This window comes from Vulpes vulpes, chromosome 12 (assembly GCF_048418805.1).
Source record: "Vulpes vulpes isolate BD-2025 chromosome 12, VulVul3, whole genome shotgun sequence".
In the NCBI taxonomy this organism is placed as follows: domain Eukaryota; kingdom Metazoa; phylum Chordata; class Mammalia; order Carnivora; family Canidae; genus Vulpes; species Vulpes vulpes.
In genome coordinates this window covers 7,689,912-7,709,861 of record NC_132791.1, presented here as the reverse complement: position 1 = coordinate 7,709,861, position 19,950 = coordinate 7,689,912, and the positions used below count along the sequence as shown (strand labels likewise).

The 19,950-nt window shown below is 34.5% G+C and overlaps 1 protein-coding gene across 15 annotated transcripts in view; it reads right to left on the bottom strand.

The window, feature by feature from the left end:
• PTBP3 (polypyrimidine tract binding protein 3) overlaps positions 1 to 19,950 on the bottom strand; it is a 123,058-nt gene that overhangs the window by 44,150 nt on the left and 58,958 nt on the right. For all 15 annotated transcript variants that reach the window (XM_072727697.1, XM_072727699.1, XM_072727701.1 and 12 more), the window contains 3 exons: positions 19,623 to 19,792; positions 16,012 to 16,158; positions 6,522 to 6,686 (listed from right to left, as the gene is read on the bottom strand). In XM_072727697.1, coding sequence (XP_072583798.1) covers positions 6,522 to 6,686; positions 16,012 to 16,158; positions 19,623 to 19,792 — 482 coding nt within the window. The remainder of the gene's footprint in view (positions 1 to 6,521; positions 6,687 to 16,011; positions 16,159 to 19,622; positions 19,793 to 19,950) is intronic.

Sequence of the window (19,950 nt, the reverse complement as noted above, 5' to 3'; positions counted from 1 at the left end):
ACTAAACCATACGGTTAAAAGTGGTTAAAATGGTAAAATTTATATATTTATATTAAACCCCTCAAAATAAACTATCCTAAAGTCCAAATACTCATTTTTGGCAGAATATTCTTCTTTAACATATACTCAGCTCAGAGTCACACTTCTTGGAGGAGATAACACCATTCAACAAGATTTGTGGAACCAGTCTGTCTTAGAAGGGCTGACCAAAAAATATTATTACTTAAAATTAGGTAGTCTAAGCGTTCTTTATTGAAATTCCTTTAAAATGTAGCTAATTAAATTATGGTCATACTTAAAACTTTGGGATCTTAATCTCTCATTTAACTATTTTGAAAAACATAAGGAATTTGTTTTTGTACTTTTAATGAAACTTTTGGTTCCGTCACAGCATTTCCTCAGTACACTTGTGTGTCCTAGATAATATTCTTAGAATTTATAAAAGAATACCAAAGTGGAGTGCCTGAGTGGCTCAGTCAGTTAAGCATCTGCTTTTGGCTCATGTCATGATCTCAATGTTCTGGGATCGAACCTTGTGTTGGGCTCCCTGCTTAGTGGAGTCTGCTTCTCTCCACTCTCCACCCCATCCGAACTCATGCTATCTCTCTCTTCCTCTCTCAAATAAATAGATAAAATCTTCAAAAAAGGATACCAAATTTGCCATATTCTCAGCTGTCAAAGAATATAGACTTTATGTTGTATCTTTCTTTAAGATATAAGCATTCTTGAGCAAAGATCTTATATTTTCTTCATTTCTACCTTTGGTGATACTGTGGTCACACACACACTACCCCGATCTAAATATTTTAAGTGCATCAACTGAGTGTTGGCTAAAGGAGAAGTAATAGATTTTTTACTGCACCCACACACAGTATTCTAAAGTACAACATTATATCACATATAATTTTGCCCTGGTGTATCTCTCTGACCACATTTCCTGATACTTTTTATAACAGACTATTTACACCAACAATGTGCAGTTGTCCATAGTTCTCTAAATACACCAAGTGGTGTCAGACTTCTAAGCCTTTTCTTAGAACTCTGTCTAATACCTAGTGTATTTTATCTTTTCTAAAACTCAGCTCAGGAAGTAAGCCACCAGAAAATTCTCTGCCTCTCCCAAATATCAACAGAATTAATTCTCTTTTCTGAGTATTACCCCCTTCTTAGTTTCATTTATAAATATTTGTTTTACTTACATTGTACTATACATTTATTTACATATCTATCTCCTTTAATTAGACTGAAAGCTCCTCGAAGAGGACTACCTTACCTTAATCATTACTACATCACTGAGTACAATTCTTGGCAAAGAAGTAGGTACACAGTAAATGCTTATTATTAATTGATAAAGAATTATACGAAGATTTGATTGAAGAATTATGGCAACATGCAGTTTTTCAAAAATAATAAACTTTTTATGTAAAATAGCTCATTAATGAAATAGAACATAAAATTTATTCTCAAATTTGGAATTAATTTTACACTAAATTATGCATAGAACCTAGTTAATTTTCACTTAACTTTCAGATGTTGTTAATGTTTACATTCTTTCTCTCATTTAACTTGAACACCACCAGGCTATACATCCTCACTGACTGCTGTGGTTGGGCTCTGTGATTTTTTAACTGAATATGGTAACAGATATAAATGGACTGAACTGGCTAAGCATGGATACTTATCTAGAGTCTTCTGGACTGTATTTACTGAGAGGAACTATAAAGATCAACCTGATACTTTTGAATAAATTAAGTGTGGACCAACATAAGGGAATCCAAGCTAATGCCTCAAATGTGATTTTTAAGATCTTTTCATAATTACCAAAATAATAAATTGTAAACAAATTTGGTCTCATAAGATTAACATTCAGGAAAACTTAATATATATGGATTTATTAATACCGATTACAATAATTTAACTCTTTGACTCTATTTCCTTAATATATATTTATTTTGCTGTCATGAACATAAACACATAGACTCAATTCTTGATGTCTCCTGTGCATTTTAATTTTTTCAGACTTGAAAATGGGATGAAGAGAATACTAAAGATCAAAGTCAGGTAAAATTAATCTTCATAGATTTTTGTAAATGTAGCACTTACCAGAAACTAAAAAGTTCATTTGTAGTCACCTGTAAAAAATGTACTGGCCAGTATTTCTTTGCAACATTTTTTTGTGCGCAACAAAACAATGACTTAAGAACCAGAATTTTATATTACTAGCACTGACTCTTTTAATACCATAATAATTGCTTTTTGCAAGCTCTTTTTCTTTGCTCTGCAATTCAAAAAGATCAGTCCTTTTCTCCAAAGACATTCATCTATTGGACATTCATGAAAGAGGCCCATAAATAACAGTAGAAGTAATGGATTACATGAGAACATTGGTTTTTTTGGCTTTGTTTTAAAGATTTTATTTATTCACAAGAGACACACAGAGAGAAGCAGAGACACAGGCAGAAGGAAAAGCAGGCTCCTTGCAGGTATTCAATCCCAGGGCCCCAAGATCACACCCTGAGCGGAAGGCAGATGCTCAACCACTGAGCCACCTAGGCATCCCAAGAACATTGTTTTGAACTATTTCAGTGCATGAAGAAATTTTTTAGTATGCAGGGTTGAATTTACATGATAGATTAGCTAATCAATGCCTTCTTTATCTAAAAATACTCTCTAGGTGATGTCATCCAATCCAATGGCTTAAATTACCACCCACTCATACGCTGATAATAACCAAATCTCCAGCCCCGAATTCTTAATGCCCAGTCTAGACTTATTTCCCAACTATCTATTCAACATCTACCACTTAGACGCCTAATAGGAAACTTAACATGAACAAAACACTACCTCTAACCCCTGTCCCATTTTTTCCCTTCATTCAGTCTTTACTTAGTACAAGATCACTGTATTTTACCAGAGGCTCACACCCAAATCCTGGAAGCCATTCTTGATCACTCTTCTTTTTCTTCATAATCCGTATCTACTCAACCTATCAGCAAATCATTCCAAATACATCCATAATCATCACTACTGTGACCATGTCTTCACGTGGGTCACCACCATCTCTCATCTGGACTATGCCAACATCCTCCACTTTTGCCTACAGTTTATTCTCAACATAGCAACAAGAGTGATTCCACTGAAACATAAATCTATCATTTTCCTCCTCCACTCAAAATCCTCTAATGGCTTCCCATCAGCTAAATCCTAACTCCTTTTCTGACTCTATCATTATTATGGCTTTCTGACTTTTTACACTGCAATAACATAGCCTCATTTCCGATATTTCAACACATTAAGCATATTTCCACTTTAGGGACTTTGTACTTGCTGTTCTGACTAGATCATTATTTTACCATATGTACACATAACTTATACCCTCATATACTTCAAGTCTCTGCTCAAATGTCATCATATTGAAAAGCTCCCTGAACTTTCTTCATCTGAAATATCACTGCTCCCATCTCAGTCACTCGATCCCCTTACCATGAGATGAGCTAAAGGAAAAACACTAGCTTTAATAGATGTTACAGAACAGTTTAGCTAATGCCAACTATTCAGCAAATAGTATAAAATAATCTGCTAATTAATAACAGGAGAAGCAAAACGCACACTTCCATGTATTTCTCCATCACAATATTCGTCACATTTTATGCTATTACTTATGAAAATATATCTTACCTACAAGACAATAAGAGCAAAGATCAGCTTCTTACAATGCAATTTGCTAGTATCTGATAATTACAGCTAACATTTCTTGAGCACTTAATATGTACCTTTCAAATATATACCTTAATATGTACACTCTTCTGGGGGCTTTAAATGCCCCCACTGCACTTCATATTAAGAGGGATATTCATGTAATCTTCACAATAAAGGTATAAAACAGACACCATCTTCAGCCCCATTATATAAATAAGAAAAATATACAGAGAGGGCAGGTTACTTGCCCAAGATTATAGAGATAGTTAAGTGATAGAGCCAGGATTCAAACCAGCTCCAGATCTTGTATCCTTAATTATGCTATACTATACTTCAGCTGGCTAATGATATAGAGTGCCAGAGGAGAGGGCTTAGTTAACGTAATTAGAGGAAGACTGAGGAAGTAAATTTGACCTGAAAATTGAATGTGCAGATTCAACTAAGTGACTGTCTCAGTGAAGAGTGTTCAAGGCCTAAGAAATAGAAGATAGAAATAGCCTAAGACAGGAATTAATGTGGGGGTGGGGATGGTCAAAGGGCCAGAAAAGCCAGGGGCTAAATAAGCAGAAGAGTATTAGGAAATGAGGTTAAAGTGATGGAGAGAGGTCTGCATGTTGGAACCTGAAGGTAAGGACTTTGATTTTATTCCACCAGCAATAGGAAGGAGAATTTAACGAGAGAGTACAATCGCTCAAAGGCTGAGAATCCTACCCCAATGGTTACTACTAAGGACTCTCAGAATCACTCCTCTTCACCCTGAAGGACCCCCATCATCTTTTGGTAGAGGAACAAGGTTTGTTACTGCTCTAGGGGAAACAGTAACTGGAATGATGGGATAGGACCACATGATGGGTAGCTAAGCTCAAGGCTGTTTGATGTCCATGTTGAGACATAGGTGTAAGAACACCCTTTGTAAAACAGCATTAAAGTAGCAGTAGCTTCAATGTTAAGGCTATAAAAGCAAACAAACACTGCTGATGGATCACAAAGTATTAATGACACTCAGAAATAAACAGAAGAAAATCCACCAGAACAAAGAAGCCAATCTCTTAAGCAATTGCTGAACCCTTTAAAGGAATGAGGGTAGCTATGGATAAATAACACTGTTACAGCCCTCCCTAAGACACACTTCACAAAACCATATATTCAGAAAATGGTTTGCAAGATGCTATTAAAGGGAATACAGAAGACCTAATAAATGGTATATTTTGATATTTACATGCATGGTACAGGAAGTATTTTGGGAAATGTATCTGAGCTTTATTGACAATTAGGAAAATGACTGTGGGAAAGTAACTTAAATTTTAAGAACCCCCGTTTCCTTATTTATAAAATATGAGACTAGGATGAAATGTACTTCAATTCTTAAATACATGTGTACATATACACCCCTATGACTCTTAGTAGTACAAATCCATAGGTTTGGAAGACAGTTAAATGACTCAGAACTGGGGATGCCTGGGTGGTGGTTCAGGGGTTAAGCGTCTGACTTTCGCTCAGGGACTGATCCTGGGGAGACTGAGCCCCACATCGGGCTCCCCATAGGGAGCCTGCTTTTCCCTCTGCCTATGTCTCTGCCTCTGTGTGTCTCTCATGAAGAAATATATTAAAATCTTAAAAAATAAAAAAAAAATGACTCTGGACTGACTTGGTATCATGCTATGCAATATATATTGAGATATAAATATGAAAATAACCATATATTCTAGTGTTTTAACATTTTAATATATGGGTTGACAAGTATAATGAAATGGAATCAGTAAGTAGCAAAAGAGGACAAAAACTAACAAGTTTCTGGGCTAGATGCAAATGTTCATGCATTCAGATTACCAAGTTAACTGTATATTTTGAAGATATGTATAGATGGAATACTAGTTTAAAATATAATGAGCATACAAAACAAAACACTGCACTTCATATTAGGAGGCATGAGTTCTAAAAGGCTCTTCAATTACTCTCTATAATATTCAGTTAATCAACTACTGGAATCTATTTTATTCACTACAAAATTATGTAACTAAGAGTTTCCAGTTCTTAAATTTGATGTAGGCCATAGTAGGCCATGATCTGGTGGAGTGCCTTGTATCACAACAGTTTGGACATTTTACCAGATAGTCTATGAAAACTATATTGCCCATCAGTCAGTATTTAATATGATATTTCCATTTTACATATCCAGAGTTATCGTATACCTTTCTTTGAAAGTTTTTTAAATGAATACTCAAATGTAAGAAGGAGTCAAGAGAAATTAATTGTTTTCTATATTGATTTTGCTTTCCAGGAATAACTATTATCAGAGCTTTTTATAGGATTCTATGCTTTGTTCATTTTCATTTTTAGGTATTCAAAAAAGTAATTTCTTATATACACCTTTAAATCAAGTTAGAAAAAGGAAGCTATCAAAAAATTATCTCTAATTGATACTATTTTTTACATAGAACAGGATGTTGAGGGCTTTTTTAAAAATTATTATTATTATTATTTTTTTAAACTGAGCACCTTTTCTTTTTTTTTTTTTTTAAGATTTATTTTTATTTATTTATGATAGAGAGAGAGGGCGGGGGGCAGAGACACAGGCAGATGGAGAAGCAGGCTCCATGCCGGGAGCCCGATGTGGGACTCGATCCCGGGACTCCAGGGTCGCGCCCTGGGCCAAAGGCAGGCACGAAACCGCTGAGCCACCCAGGGATTCCCTAAAAATTATTATTTAAATAAATATACTAAGCAAAACCAACAACCAAAAAAACCCTAAAGATAATAAAACATTAAAAGTTATGGAGGTCACATTTGCCTCTTTTCTTAAGAGTGTTGTTCCACTTTACCTGATGAAGAACTTCCAGAGTAACAGGGTAAAAGAGGTTTTCAATAATTATTCGGAGCACAGGGCTCTGCCCAGGTAGGATTGTGCCTTCATTGGTAGGAGCTCCAGGAAGGGCCAGACTTCCCGACTGGACAGCACTGACAGCCTGCAGTGCAGCTTGGGCTCTCTATAAAACAATCCAAAATGAGAACTTCTGGTTAAACCAAAGCATTCTATGATTCCTAAAAATCAATTGATGCAAAGTACTATGAAGTAATATAGTTAAATAAAAATATTCATACCTACTTTCTCTAGATGTACATCCTAAATCTGTAATCAGTTAAGATTCAGAATACTTGCTTTCTTATAACAATAACATAATATTTAAGAAAGGTGTTTAAATTTATTTGAAAAAATGAAAAAAACGCATGGCCAAAAAAGGGAATATTTAGACATGATTTTTATTTCCTAATTTTTTAAAAAAGATTTAACTATTTGAAAGGGAGAGGAAGTGCACCCAGGAATAAGGGGCAGGGGCCAGAGGCAGAGGGAGAGAAAGAATCCCAGCAAGACTCCACAATGAGCACAAAGCCAACATGGGGCTTGATCCCATGACCCTGGTATCATGACCAAAACCAAAATCAAGAGCCAGATGCTCAACAGACTGAGTCACCCAGGAGTCACTTTATTTCTTAATTTTTAAATGACAGTAAGAAAAAAAATGTAAAAGTAACATTAAAGATGACTTAAAAACCACTCAAATCCCTCTTCTTTTTTACCTCCCTGAACAACTGAGTTCTAAAACCTTTGGGTGGCATATGATAGATGCAAATATGAAAGAGAGGAGCTATGGTGGTTCAGAGGGGGTTAGGAATGTATCCCTATAGAAAGACATCCTGCCATAAGCGTCAGAGCCTGAGCAATATTAGGAGAACATCTATGTGGTAGGGCTGCCTGGCAAGAGGAATCTGAGCCCAAACAAGGTATAAAAGGTATCTATGTGTGGGGGTGGCTCACTGCTAGACATCAGAACCTGAGGAATATGAGGTGGATAAGAAAGACAACCAGAGGAGAACAGCCTGAGTAGGAGTGTCAGAGCCCACAGAGAGTCCGGAAAGGGTACACATGGTGTGGACTAATATAGTGAAGACAGTCCAAGCAGAATGAAGAGCAGGTCCATGAGGGCCTGAATGGGGGTAAAGAGGTAAATTAATAGCAGGGAAGCCCAGCATGGGCTGTAAGAGCCCAAGCAGGGGTAGGCAGACAAGCTTCTTTTCTTTTCTTTAGCAAAAAGATATTTAAACATTTACAGAGCACTATGTGCAGGCACCATTCCAAGTACTATCTATACAAATAATCTCTTCAGTTCTCACAACCTGTAAGATATGAACTTTTTTTAAAGATTTAATTTATTTGAGAGAGAGAGAGAGAGAGTGTGTGTGTGTGTGTGCAGGATCAGGGGTAGAGGGAGAAGCAGACTTCCTCTTGAGCAGGGAGCCCAACATGGGGCTTGATCCCAGGACCCCAACATGATGACATGAACCCAAGTCAGGCACTTAACCAACTAAGCCACCCAAGTGCCCCAAGGTATATACTATTATTATTCCCATTATTTAGATGAGAAAACACTCTCAGGCTACATGATTTCTCTGGAGTCACACAGAAGAGTGTGAACAGTGCACTTGAACACAATCTGCTTGACGAAATCTGAAAATGTCTCAGAAACAATTCTGAACCCTGCTTCTGTCAGACTCCTGAAAAGGTCTACTCTTTTTATTTTTGTTATTTTTGTTGTTGTTCAAGTCTAGCCGACATACAAAATACTGTATTAATTTCAGATGGCTTACCACAAGTGTAGTCACCATACAGCACTAGTACAGTATTATTGACTATATTCCCTATGCTGTACTTTTCATCTACATGACTTATTTATTTTATAACTGGGAGTTTGTACTTCTTAACCCCCTTCACCTATTTTACCAACTCCCTTATCTACCTCCCGCTGGGGTAACCAGCAGTTTGCTCTCTGTATTTAAGAGTTTGTTTTTTGTTTTTCATGTTTTATTTTTTAACAGTCCCCATGTAAGTAAATAATATATTTGTCTTTCTCTGACTTATTTCACTTAGCATAATATCCTCTAGATCCATCCAAGTTGTTGCAAATGGCAAGATATCATTTAGCAGACAAGTTTCTAAATAGCATGCTCCACTAAAAGGAACTAGAGTACCCTAAAAAATAATTAGTTCTAGAGCTGGAGTATGTAAACTTTTTTGTTTCTGTAGGTTTTTTCTTTTTTATCAGAATGCAAAGATGTATTCGAAGAATTATGAAAACATGCCAGAAGGACATAGAAGACAGCCTGAAGGGGCTCCCAATGGCCAAATACAGGACAGTTTGAGAATCAAAATAGTGATTGTTAACAAGTAATAATCCATCAAACAAAATAAGAAACCTTAAGTCCATACTGATACAAATTGACAGTTGACAAGGAGTAACATATTTATACTGCTTTAAAGAACCTTCTCCCCAAATATTCCTCTTTCCCCCTTTGTAAGTTATAACTTTACAGTGAAGAAGCCAAACATGACTCTAATCGTGGAATCCAAGAGCACATCAGTAATGGAACAAATTGATACTATGTGCCACCTGATAGGATGCAATGAGAAAAAAAGAACATTACTTCTATTATGTTCCTATCAAAGCTATATACACTAAATGCAATCACAAGGAAATACCAGATGAACTCAAACTGAGGGAAGTCTTAGAAGACAGGTTGCCCATAATTATCAAAAGTATCAAATCAAGGTCACAAAAGTCAAAGAGAAACTGAAGAACTGTTTCAGAGTAAAGAATACTAAGACAGGACTTCTAAACAGAACATGTGATTCTAAATGTTTTGCTCTAACAAACATTATTGAGATGATGGGCAAAACTTGACGGGGGACTGAGGCCTGAAGGGAAATAATATATCAATGCCAATTTCCTAATTTTGACCCCTATATTTTGGTTGTATAGGAGAATGTCCTTGACTATAGGAAATGCACACAAAGTATTACACAATGAAGACAGACCAGATTAGCAACCTATTCATAAATGCCAGAAGAAATAAAAAACTTACATTATATCTACCAACTCTTTTCTAATATTGTATCTCAAAATTTAAAACAATTATTTAAGAAATGAAGTGGGTGAAAAAAGGAATAATTAAAGGGGAAAAGGCATGGTTAATGAATTAAGCATTTTAATGAAGTTAAAAGCAAGTTTTCATCAATCTCTTGTTCCATTAAACTCATTGTTTAAGAATGATGATAGTCAAATGCTTGTGCCACAAAATGAAAAATTAAAAAAAAAAACCCACAAGAAACAAATCCTTTTTTATATACTGTATTCACTTCCAATTTTAAAGATCAGAGTACTCTGTATATTATTTTAAATTAACATTTCTTGTGCTGTTTTCATGATTTAAATTTTTACTTTATTATATCATCCCTCTAATAGAGTTAGTTTTCCAACATTATGCTATGATAAATAACATGAAAATAAGTATCTTTCTGAAAACTGCTAGCTTTTACTTTCTGTAAAATAACTTTTACAGTTATTTAACTTCCATTTTTATACTTATATACCTTTTTTAAGATTATACTTATTTATTAGAGAGAAAGTGCATACACATGAATGGGGGGTCAGGGTGAGAGGGAGAAACAAACTCCTTGCTGACCAGGGAGCCTGATTTGGGGCTCAATCTCAGGACCCCAGGATCATGACCGGAGCCAAAGGCAGAGACTTTAACCAACTGAGCCACCCAGACACCCCTGTACAACTCTTTTTTAATACCTTTTAACAGCATTTTTAGGCCATATAGATTTTTAAATAGCAGGTAATATACAAACTGCCCAACATCCAGTTTCCAAAGAATCATCATCTTTGAGAACAGTATATGAATAATAATTTGAAATTTTTATACCATTGGTTTTCAAAATTATACTCTTTATAAAACAGTCATGTATATGGAATACTGAGCACTCTAATCTTGTTTCAAACACAGCAGTTTATCTCATCTATTTTGTACCAGAATCCCAGGAAGAGTTTATTTGGAAAAAGGGTTCTATGCTTTCAAGTTTGAAAACTGATCCAGAACTGATACAGAAGTTAGAACTAGCAGCCAAGAATATTAAAGTAGTCTTTATAACTCTCTGTCCCTCACACATATATACACACAACAAAGGTAATTACAGACATGGAAGATAAACAAATAGTGCTGCCCAACAGTTTCCTCTGAAGATGGAAATGTTCAATATCTACACTGTCCTATAAGACAATGACTAGCCACATGTGGCTAATAAGCACTTAAAAAGGGCCGGGATCCCTGGGTGGCGCAGAGGTTTGGCGCCTGCCTTTGGCCCAGGGCGCGATCCTGGAGACCCAGGATCGAATCCCACATCGGGCTCCTGGTGCATGGAGCCTGCTTCTCCCTCTGCCTGTGTCTCTGCCCCTCTCTCTCTCTCTGTGACTATCATAAATTTAAAAAAAAAAAAAAAAAAAGGGCCATGTACAACTGAGGCACCGAATTTTTCTTTTTTTAAGGTTTATTTGTTTTTAGTAAGCTCCACACCCTATATGTGTGACTTGAACTCACAATCCTGAGATCAAGAGTCACATGCTCTTCGGACTGAGCCAGCCAGGTAACCTACATGTTTTATTTTTTAAATGTATTTAAACTTAGCTACAGGTAGCTAGCAGCTACCCTACTGAACACAACTCTAAATTGTCTAGGGAAAAACAGCACCACAGAGAGGTTCTAAGTGGAATAACAGTTCTTTTTTCTCTTAGATTAGGATGATTAAATCTTTATAAAAGTAAGCCTGTATAACCAAAAATAAACTTAACTTCACTGACTTAACTTCATTATGCCATCAATCATTCTACTAATCATTTTTATTATACAATTCTACATATCTGCTAATTGCTACCAGTATTACTATTCTTGTTGTAGTTTCTCTTCCTTCACTCTTCCCCTTTGGCATGTGGGATACCACAGTGGAGAAATATAAGTGGTTTATACTGCCCTAATCATTCTAGAGTTCTCAATATATTCTGCATTAGTACTTCACAGAGCACTGAGTACAAAAGTCTCGGGTAGGAGGCATGCAAGAAATGCTTTTGACAACAAAAATTTGAGAAAATAATACCTGGAAAGAAGACAGAGTTTTAAGTAACTCTGCAGTTTCAATGTCTAAAAAAAAAAAAAAAAAAAAAAAGACTTCATTTATTTGACAGAGGGAGTACAAGCAGGGGGAGCAGCAGAAGGAGAGGGAGAAGCAGGCTCCCTGCTCAGTGGTGCCCCTAATTTGTAAGTATTTTGCAAACAGTCTTTCTGGAATAGTTGTAATAATTATTAACAAAGGAAACAGCAGTAGCATGATTGGAAAAATCAACCAATATTTTATCGTGGTCAGGGAGGCCAAATATACTTCATATGAAATTTAAATATGCCTGGATAATGTGAAACAGTTCTAAAACTGAGATGGAGGGGCACCTGGGTGGCTCAGTTGGCTAAGCGTCTGCCTTTGGCTCAGGTCAAGATCCCTAGGTCCTGGGATTGAGCCCCACATTGGGCTCCCTGCTCAATGGGGAGACTGCTTCCCACTCTGCTCCTGCTCTCCTGTGTGCATGGCACAGGTACTCTCTTTTACAAATAAATAAAATCTTTAAAAGATTAAAAAAATAAAATTGAGATGGAAATGAACATACGATAAAATGCACAATTCTTAAGTGTACAGTTTGATGATATTTTAGTACAGCCTTTTTAAGGAAAATACTTCTATGGTTATTTCTTTGCAGATTTATAAATGTCCAACCACAAGATTAAAAAAAAAAAACTGTCTAGGGATCCCTGGGTGGCGCAGCGGTTTGGCGCCTGCCTTTGGCCCAGGGCGCGATCCTGGAGACCCGGGATCGAATCCCACGTCGGGCTCCCGGTGCATGGAGCCTGCTTCTCCCTCTGCCTGTGTCTCTGCCTCTCTCTCTATCTCTCTGTGACTATCGTAAATAAATAAAAATTAAAAAAAAAAAAAAAAAAAAAAAAAAAAACTGTCTATACCGTAACGACTATAATTAATACAACCATTTCTCAAATGGTGTCCCTCAAAATATGATCTAAATCTTTTAGCTCTAATTTTAGTTTAAATAAAAGGATAAAAATATTTGGTATTCATCTGACCCTCTGCCAAGTATGTCTATAGGCTGGAAAAGAAGTTATGTGCATGTTTTGGGTTATCTTGCTATTGAGAGAACAAAAGATAATGAAACAGTAATTTATCAGTTTCCTGGACCTATCAGAAAAAAAGACATTTGATATATTTTATATATGCAAACAGGTACTTTCAATTCTGACTTCAGTTTTGGTGTAGCACTTTTAAAATAAAAATTATATTTATCAAACATCAGTACATGTAAAAACTGCACAAAAGTAACAAAATGGAAAGGGCACTGGGAAGAAATCAAGGCTATCTAAGAATAAACTAGGTCATTTCAGCTGGCTCTGGTTGCCAAGCAACTGGGATTTCTCACAGTTTCCCTTCAGAATAATCCATTTCTTTAAGAGTTTTATTAAATTATTTATTTCTTCTTCAAGACTTATACTAACATATTTAGGAATCAAACTAACAAGAAAACTTCCATGACTTATATGAAAGAAAATTTAAAACTCTAATGAAAGACAGGAAACAAAATATAACTTTTTCCTCCAAAGAATCAGACAGCAACATAAATATGTTAATTATCTTCAAATTAATCTATAAAAACCCAATTCAGTTACTGGGGTGGGGAGGAGTTATCAAAAAAGTTCTATTCTATATGGAACTAGTTGGGGGTGCCTGGATGGTTCAGTTGGTTAAATGTTCAATTCTTGATTTTGGCTCAGGTTTTGATCTCAACTCTGAGTTCAAGACCTGCATTAGGTTCCATGCTAAGTGTATAGCCTACTTAAAAAAATAAACAAATGAATAAATAAATTTTAAAAATATAGTAACTATTTAATGGCTGAAAAGAAAGAGTAAAGAATAGGGCTTTGCCCTCCCTATTCAATATATCAGTACTGGAGACATTTGTCCTACAGACATGGAAACAAGAATGGAACAGAATGGAATCCAAAAAGTAGTCTGTATTAGACGCAGAGTGAGAAGCCCACCCATGAGGGTATATCAGGGCCATGCAAGCAGAATGTGAACGTCTGTCTAGAAAGTGTATATATGCATATTGTAAGTAGGGAAAAGCAAGTGTATGGAAAACTACAACATGACAAAGGATAGTTTCCCATGTGTGGATAATAAATGAGTTATTAAAAAATAAATAAAAACAGTAAGGGAGAAACTGGTCACTGGGAGTTAGAAAAAAAAGACCAAATCCTATCCTCACTCTCCAACTCCAAAATATTTCTAATAAAACCAAAAATTTAAATTAAAATAAAAACAGCTAAAACATAAAAGTATGAGAAGAAATAGGTGAAAAAAGTTTTTAAATATTGCTATGCTAGCTTTTTACGAGCATGGTATCAAAATCAGAAATCATAACATAATCTTGAGACTTGACTATTGTATAAAAACAGTTTTAAAAGTGTATTAGCAAACAAAACTCACAGTGACAGAAAGCAGAATGAATGCCAGAGGCTAGAGGAGTGAGGGAATAAGAAATTAGCATTTAGGGTACAGAGTTTCAGTTGGAGAAGTTGAGGGAATTCTGGATATAGATACTAGTGATGGATTACACAATGTGAACGTACTTAATGCTGCTGAACCACACTTATCAATGGTTAAAATGGTAAGTTTTATGTTATATATATTTTACCACAGTTTTAAAAATGGGGGAAAATTGTATTAACAATTAATACAAAGTTGTATTAATTTTATTTAACCTGATAAAATTTTAATCAGATTAAAATCCTGATCTGTAAGTTATTAAATAAATATTGAGTAAGTGGTAAAATGTACTTTCTCACCTAGAATATTAACAAAGATGACAAGAAAACTGTTTGCTCACATATTATCAGTGGCAATCTAATAAGTAAAACATATTCTTAAAAAAAGCAATCATATATCAAAATATAAAATATGCATATGCTTAGTCTCAGCAATTTTGAGGCCACAAATGTAAACTAATAAGAAAACATTGCAAGTGTGCTAAGATATAAGAATGTTGCTACAATCTTATTTGTAAAAGAATAAAATTGGAAACAACTTCAGTGTCTATTAACAAGACATTGATAGATTATGGCTATTTTATAGAAAGGAGTATTACTCATTCATTTAAAAATCATGAAGTTATTCTACTTTTGCTGCCACGAAACAACATCTATGATATATTATACAGAAAAAATAACAGCTTCCAAAACATTAGGATTCCACTGATGTAAAATTATATACATAGACAATAATACACCTGAATAGAAAGAAGGGCTACACACCAAACAATTAGCAAAATGTTAATTAGCTATCTCTGGATAACTGTTTTGTTATTCAATGTTGTTTTTGTTATTATTTTTACTGTTCTGGATTGTTTGAATGCTTTACTATAAGAGTGTATGCTATTTAGAATTTCTAAGTCAGTTTTTCATTTTAAAAAGTCTAATATCTAAAAAATTAAATATCTATCATCGCATTTACTAAGTTTATATAAGCTATTATATACCATTAATATCTCTTAGAACAAGTTAAGGATTTTGCACAGGAAAAGTTATTGTTTTAAAAATGTGGAAAACTATAATTTACATTCAGTAGCTTGCATCATAATGACTTTCAACAGAATCAAAGAGTTGAAAGAGTTCTTTTGCCTAGGGCAAGAGCAAAGGGGCCAAACTTGCTCTTAACATAATAAGAAAACCTCTTTCCTGCTTTGTGGATCAATTTTTCTATCCTTAAGTAACTTCAAATTACTATTTTAGCTACTACACATCAACCTGGAGAAACACAAAAACAGCCAACATGAATTCTATCAAAATAAAAACTGAAAAAATGAGGTTAGAGATGTTGATATTTTACATTTCACATTCATCTAGAAGAGTCAAAAATCATTTAATGAATGTACCTATACAAATTCTTATTAACATCTTAAATGTTAGGTTCAGTTATTTAACATTACAATAGAAGCCTCATTCAAATTATTTTTTTCTCATTCAAATTATTAATGTCTTTCTTATGTATCTGTAAAAAGTTCCTTTTAGATCTGAAATTTTAAGAGATAGATAAGAACATAATTTTTTCTTTCCTTTTACTCATGAAGTTTCAAGGGAAAACTAACTCCATAATGTCAAACATATTTCTAAATGGCACTACGTAAGCCTTCAGGTAAGATTTTACATACACAATCTTTACTAATAAGGCATCCTAACATGAAGGAAATCACATTCCACCCCCCGCCAAAAAACAGAAAATTATTTTTAAGGTATTATACCATGTGTTCTTGTAACTAATTTTTAAAATGCCTTTAATACTTACAGCTTAAAAAAAATACTTACAGCTTGATTAGGTAGATTGTCAGTCTTAAGTTCTCTGTGATTGGAATACTGAATAAAAACAGGCTGGCTTCGAAGGTGAGGAGTAACAGGAGTGTAATAATTCACCATAGTAACAGCAGCTTCCTCAGAAGCCATTTCTAAGAAAGCCTGCAATAAACACAAGAAAGAAAAGTGAAAGCTCATGTTTTTGAAAGACAGCTAAGAACTATGAAAAGACTTTTGCTTCAAAGTGTATCATTGATGTTAACTGAAAACACATTTGAAAAGTTGGGTTCAATAAAGGATTTGGGACTGGGAAATTGCCAGCTAAATGATTTCATGTGGCTTTTGATTTTCCTCTTTTTTCTGTTTCTTCTAAAGCCTAGAAATAATTAAAAAGGCAAAAATAAAGGTGAACATCAGCATTGTAAATGGATGCTTTCAGGGGTTGGGATTTAACAGTTCTTTCCTAAATAAAAACTTCTCTAAAGATGGGGGGCATAATGATTTGCTCTCCTTCACCTTTTACTGAACAGCTGTTTATGATACAATTAAGTTTATGATAGAATTGGGAACGCCTGGGTGGCTCAGAGGTTGAGCATCGGCCTTTGGCTCAGGGCGTGGTCCCAGAGTCCTGGGATGGAGTCCTGCATTGGGCTCCCCAAAGGAAGCCTGCTTCTCCCTCTGCCTGTGTCTATGTCTCTCATGAATAAAATGAGATAAATAAAATCTTTAAAAAAAAAAAAAGTTTATCATAGAATTAAACAGAGCATTCAGGTGCAAAGGCTCAACTGTTCATATTAGGGAAATGGAAGAACTTCCTACATTAAGTCAGTATTAAGTCCTTCAAGTGACTTTTTTTGAGATCTGTGTTAAAAAATAGAGACACATCAGGCCCCAAATGAAGTTACCTGTACTAAGCCAAAGTCACCAAACCAAGACTTAATATCTAACAGTTACAGTTTCAAACTCTCCCAAGATTGCAATCTTAAACCAGTCCATCTGGAATCACCTGGCCAGCACTAGTGAGGTCATCTGCCTGACAGACGCCCACTATTCCCTAAAGGAAGGTGACTTGCCTGAAACAATTCACTCTACTAGTAACTTCCTTGTCCCACCCTATTCTGCCTATAAAAGTCTTTCGTTTTGCACTGCTCTCACAGCTCCTTTCTATCTGCTAGATGAGATGCTGCCCAATTCATGAGTTGCTGAATAAAGTCAGCCAATAAAACTGAATTTCAACTGAATTTCATCTTTAACATCTATAATCAGTGTACTAATATCAGGTATTTGAAAAATAATATAGGAAGAGCTGAGATAGAAGTTGTTCCTTGGGACTTGTGTCTTACTCTATAAATATGGCTTCTTCTGACTGTCAAAACTCTACTAACAACCACTCTGACCTCTCAAAACTACTGTAAGGACATCTCAAATTTAAAATGCAAGAAGAACCCCTGATACAAATCAATCAAATTTCTAGACAATTCAATTCTTTTTCACTACAAAAAGTATGCAATTAACAAGTGTACAGTAACCACTTCAAATTATCCATAAAACATTTAGAATTTACTTATAAAAATATGTATTTATTAACAACAAATTTCCTGAACACAGCATATGTGAAATATCTATAAAACAAACTATTTGTTTATAATTATATTACTTGCTAAGTGTTTCTATTTGGCAAATACTCCAATAATGAATATTAACTTGACAAATGTTAAGTATGATGCTAAACTACATCAATCAAGTGTCACAACTGAACCAATTAAATGCTTTAACAGAACAATATTCTATGAAGTAGTAATGTTAGCCACATGACAGTGATCAAATATCATTAATTAATCCACAAGAGATAAAATTCCACTATTTTCAAGGAATAAATATCCACAATGCAATTTAAAACCACCATCCAAGTGTATTAGTAATATACTTTTACTAGTTTTTCTACGAGGATAAAAATGATCAAGGTAACCAAAACAGCTATAGCAATACTTCTTCCTATTTGGTTTTTAATCATCTTTTCAACAAAGAACTTGTATACTGTTTACTAATAATATTCACTATATGGTGGGAAGAGTATCTTTCTGAAAACTTCTTCATAAATGCAAAGAACTAAACTCAATGTCTAACAGTCACACAAAGGAAAAGCCAAACATCTTTGGAATACATGATTCCTGTTATAGAAAATTTTTCCTCAAAGTATTATATATGACCTAAAAATTCATACATAAAAATAACTTTCTCCACATAGACCCCAGTAAAGGAATTATTTAGGTTTTCCCAAAGTATCCAGAGAAATCTATTTTCATTATAAGGGTTGGAGAAAAAAACAAAAGTCACTGCCCAGAGAACGGCTGGTGAAAATATCCCTATGCTGCCCTCAACACTCTACCTCTAAGTACCATAGGAAAGATCACACCTACAAGTAGTCCTAATGATTCACATGACACTCTCTCATTAAAGTATATTACTATCAAAATATTTTCTAAGCAGGATTTATGATCCAAAGACAAGCAATTAACATAACAACACTACAAATAAATAAATTATAAATTCAGAACCAATAGTAGAGACAAAGACAAAGTGTGATGTTGTCCGCTGCCCTTCATAACCATTTGACAGTATGTACAGGATACAATACATGAAACATGATAATGCACATGATACATCTGACAGCCTTTAGACTTGCCCACCTTGACTCTTTTAAAACCACGCAAAGCATACTAGTCTCAATAGTGACAACTGAGTTAAAATAAAGATCCAAGTACATGTACTATCTCCAAAAGATGTAAGATAAATGTGTAAACACAACGAAAGCTGAATAGTAAGACCTGTTATTTTACCTCTCCAGATTTAAATAACTTCATCTAAATTAAATGGGAATTTTACTTAGTTTACTGAAGGGCCAAAATCAGACATCATCCAGTCTTTTTCATGTCCAACACATATCCATCTATTTATAAGTGCATTTATGTTTCTTAAACTTATTTATGAAAATTTTAAGTAAGAACATGGAACTTATCACAATGTACTACACAAGGTCTAGGGCCTAAATTTGTTGTCCTCTTCTTACCAGCAATGTTCAGTATAAAAGATTTTTAGGACAATCAAAAACTGGGGAAGAAATAATAAAGAATTCATCCTAGTAGGGTCTGAGCTGGAACAAGAAAGCAGGCAACTGTTCAACACAATTCCTTATTCATCTTAAGAAAAGCATATTAACTTCTGAAATGAAAAATTTCTAGCAGTCCCTTTCGAATTATTAAAGAAGCTATATATTAATTCTACAACTAAAATATACTACATATTTCTATATAAATTTTGGAAAACTTAAATATTCCTTAATTGCCAAATAAGGTATAATTTATATCCCCTCTCTGATAATTAAAGGGTATTTTCATGAACTCTATTATAATTAAGAATATAAAAGGTTTTTTGTTAAGGAAGAAAAGGACAAGTCACTGAATTAATATTTTTGTTGTTTCCTGTCACACATAAAAAAATTCTATTTAAAAAACTATGTAAAGAAAATGAAATTTAGGAAATACAGAACAGTTCAAGAAAATAAGTCATCTTTAACACTAATACCCAGAGAAATCACTGTGGTTCGATTTTTAAATATTACATACCTGGCTTTTTCCTTTCAACATCAAAAGATTAGTGACTTTGCCAAATGGTAGACCTAATGATATGACCTCTGCTTCGGTGACATCACTTGGAATTTTGCGAAGATGAAGAACACGGGAAGGCGAACAGGGAGGTCTATCTCCTTTAAATTTCTTGTTGTCATTCCCATTAGCTAAAAAATAAGATTTTGTGAAGTTACAGAAACTAATTTAGGTTGACATATTACATTAACCCTATTGTCATGTTTCATCTTCATTAGTTTTAGTTTCTGAAATTCAGGAAACTATGAGGTTGATCAGGGAAGAGAAGGACAGTGGAAAACCAACCACC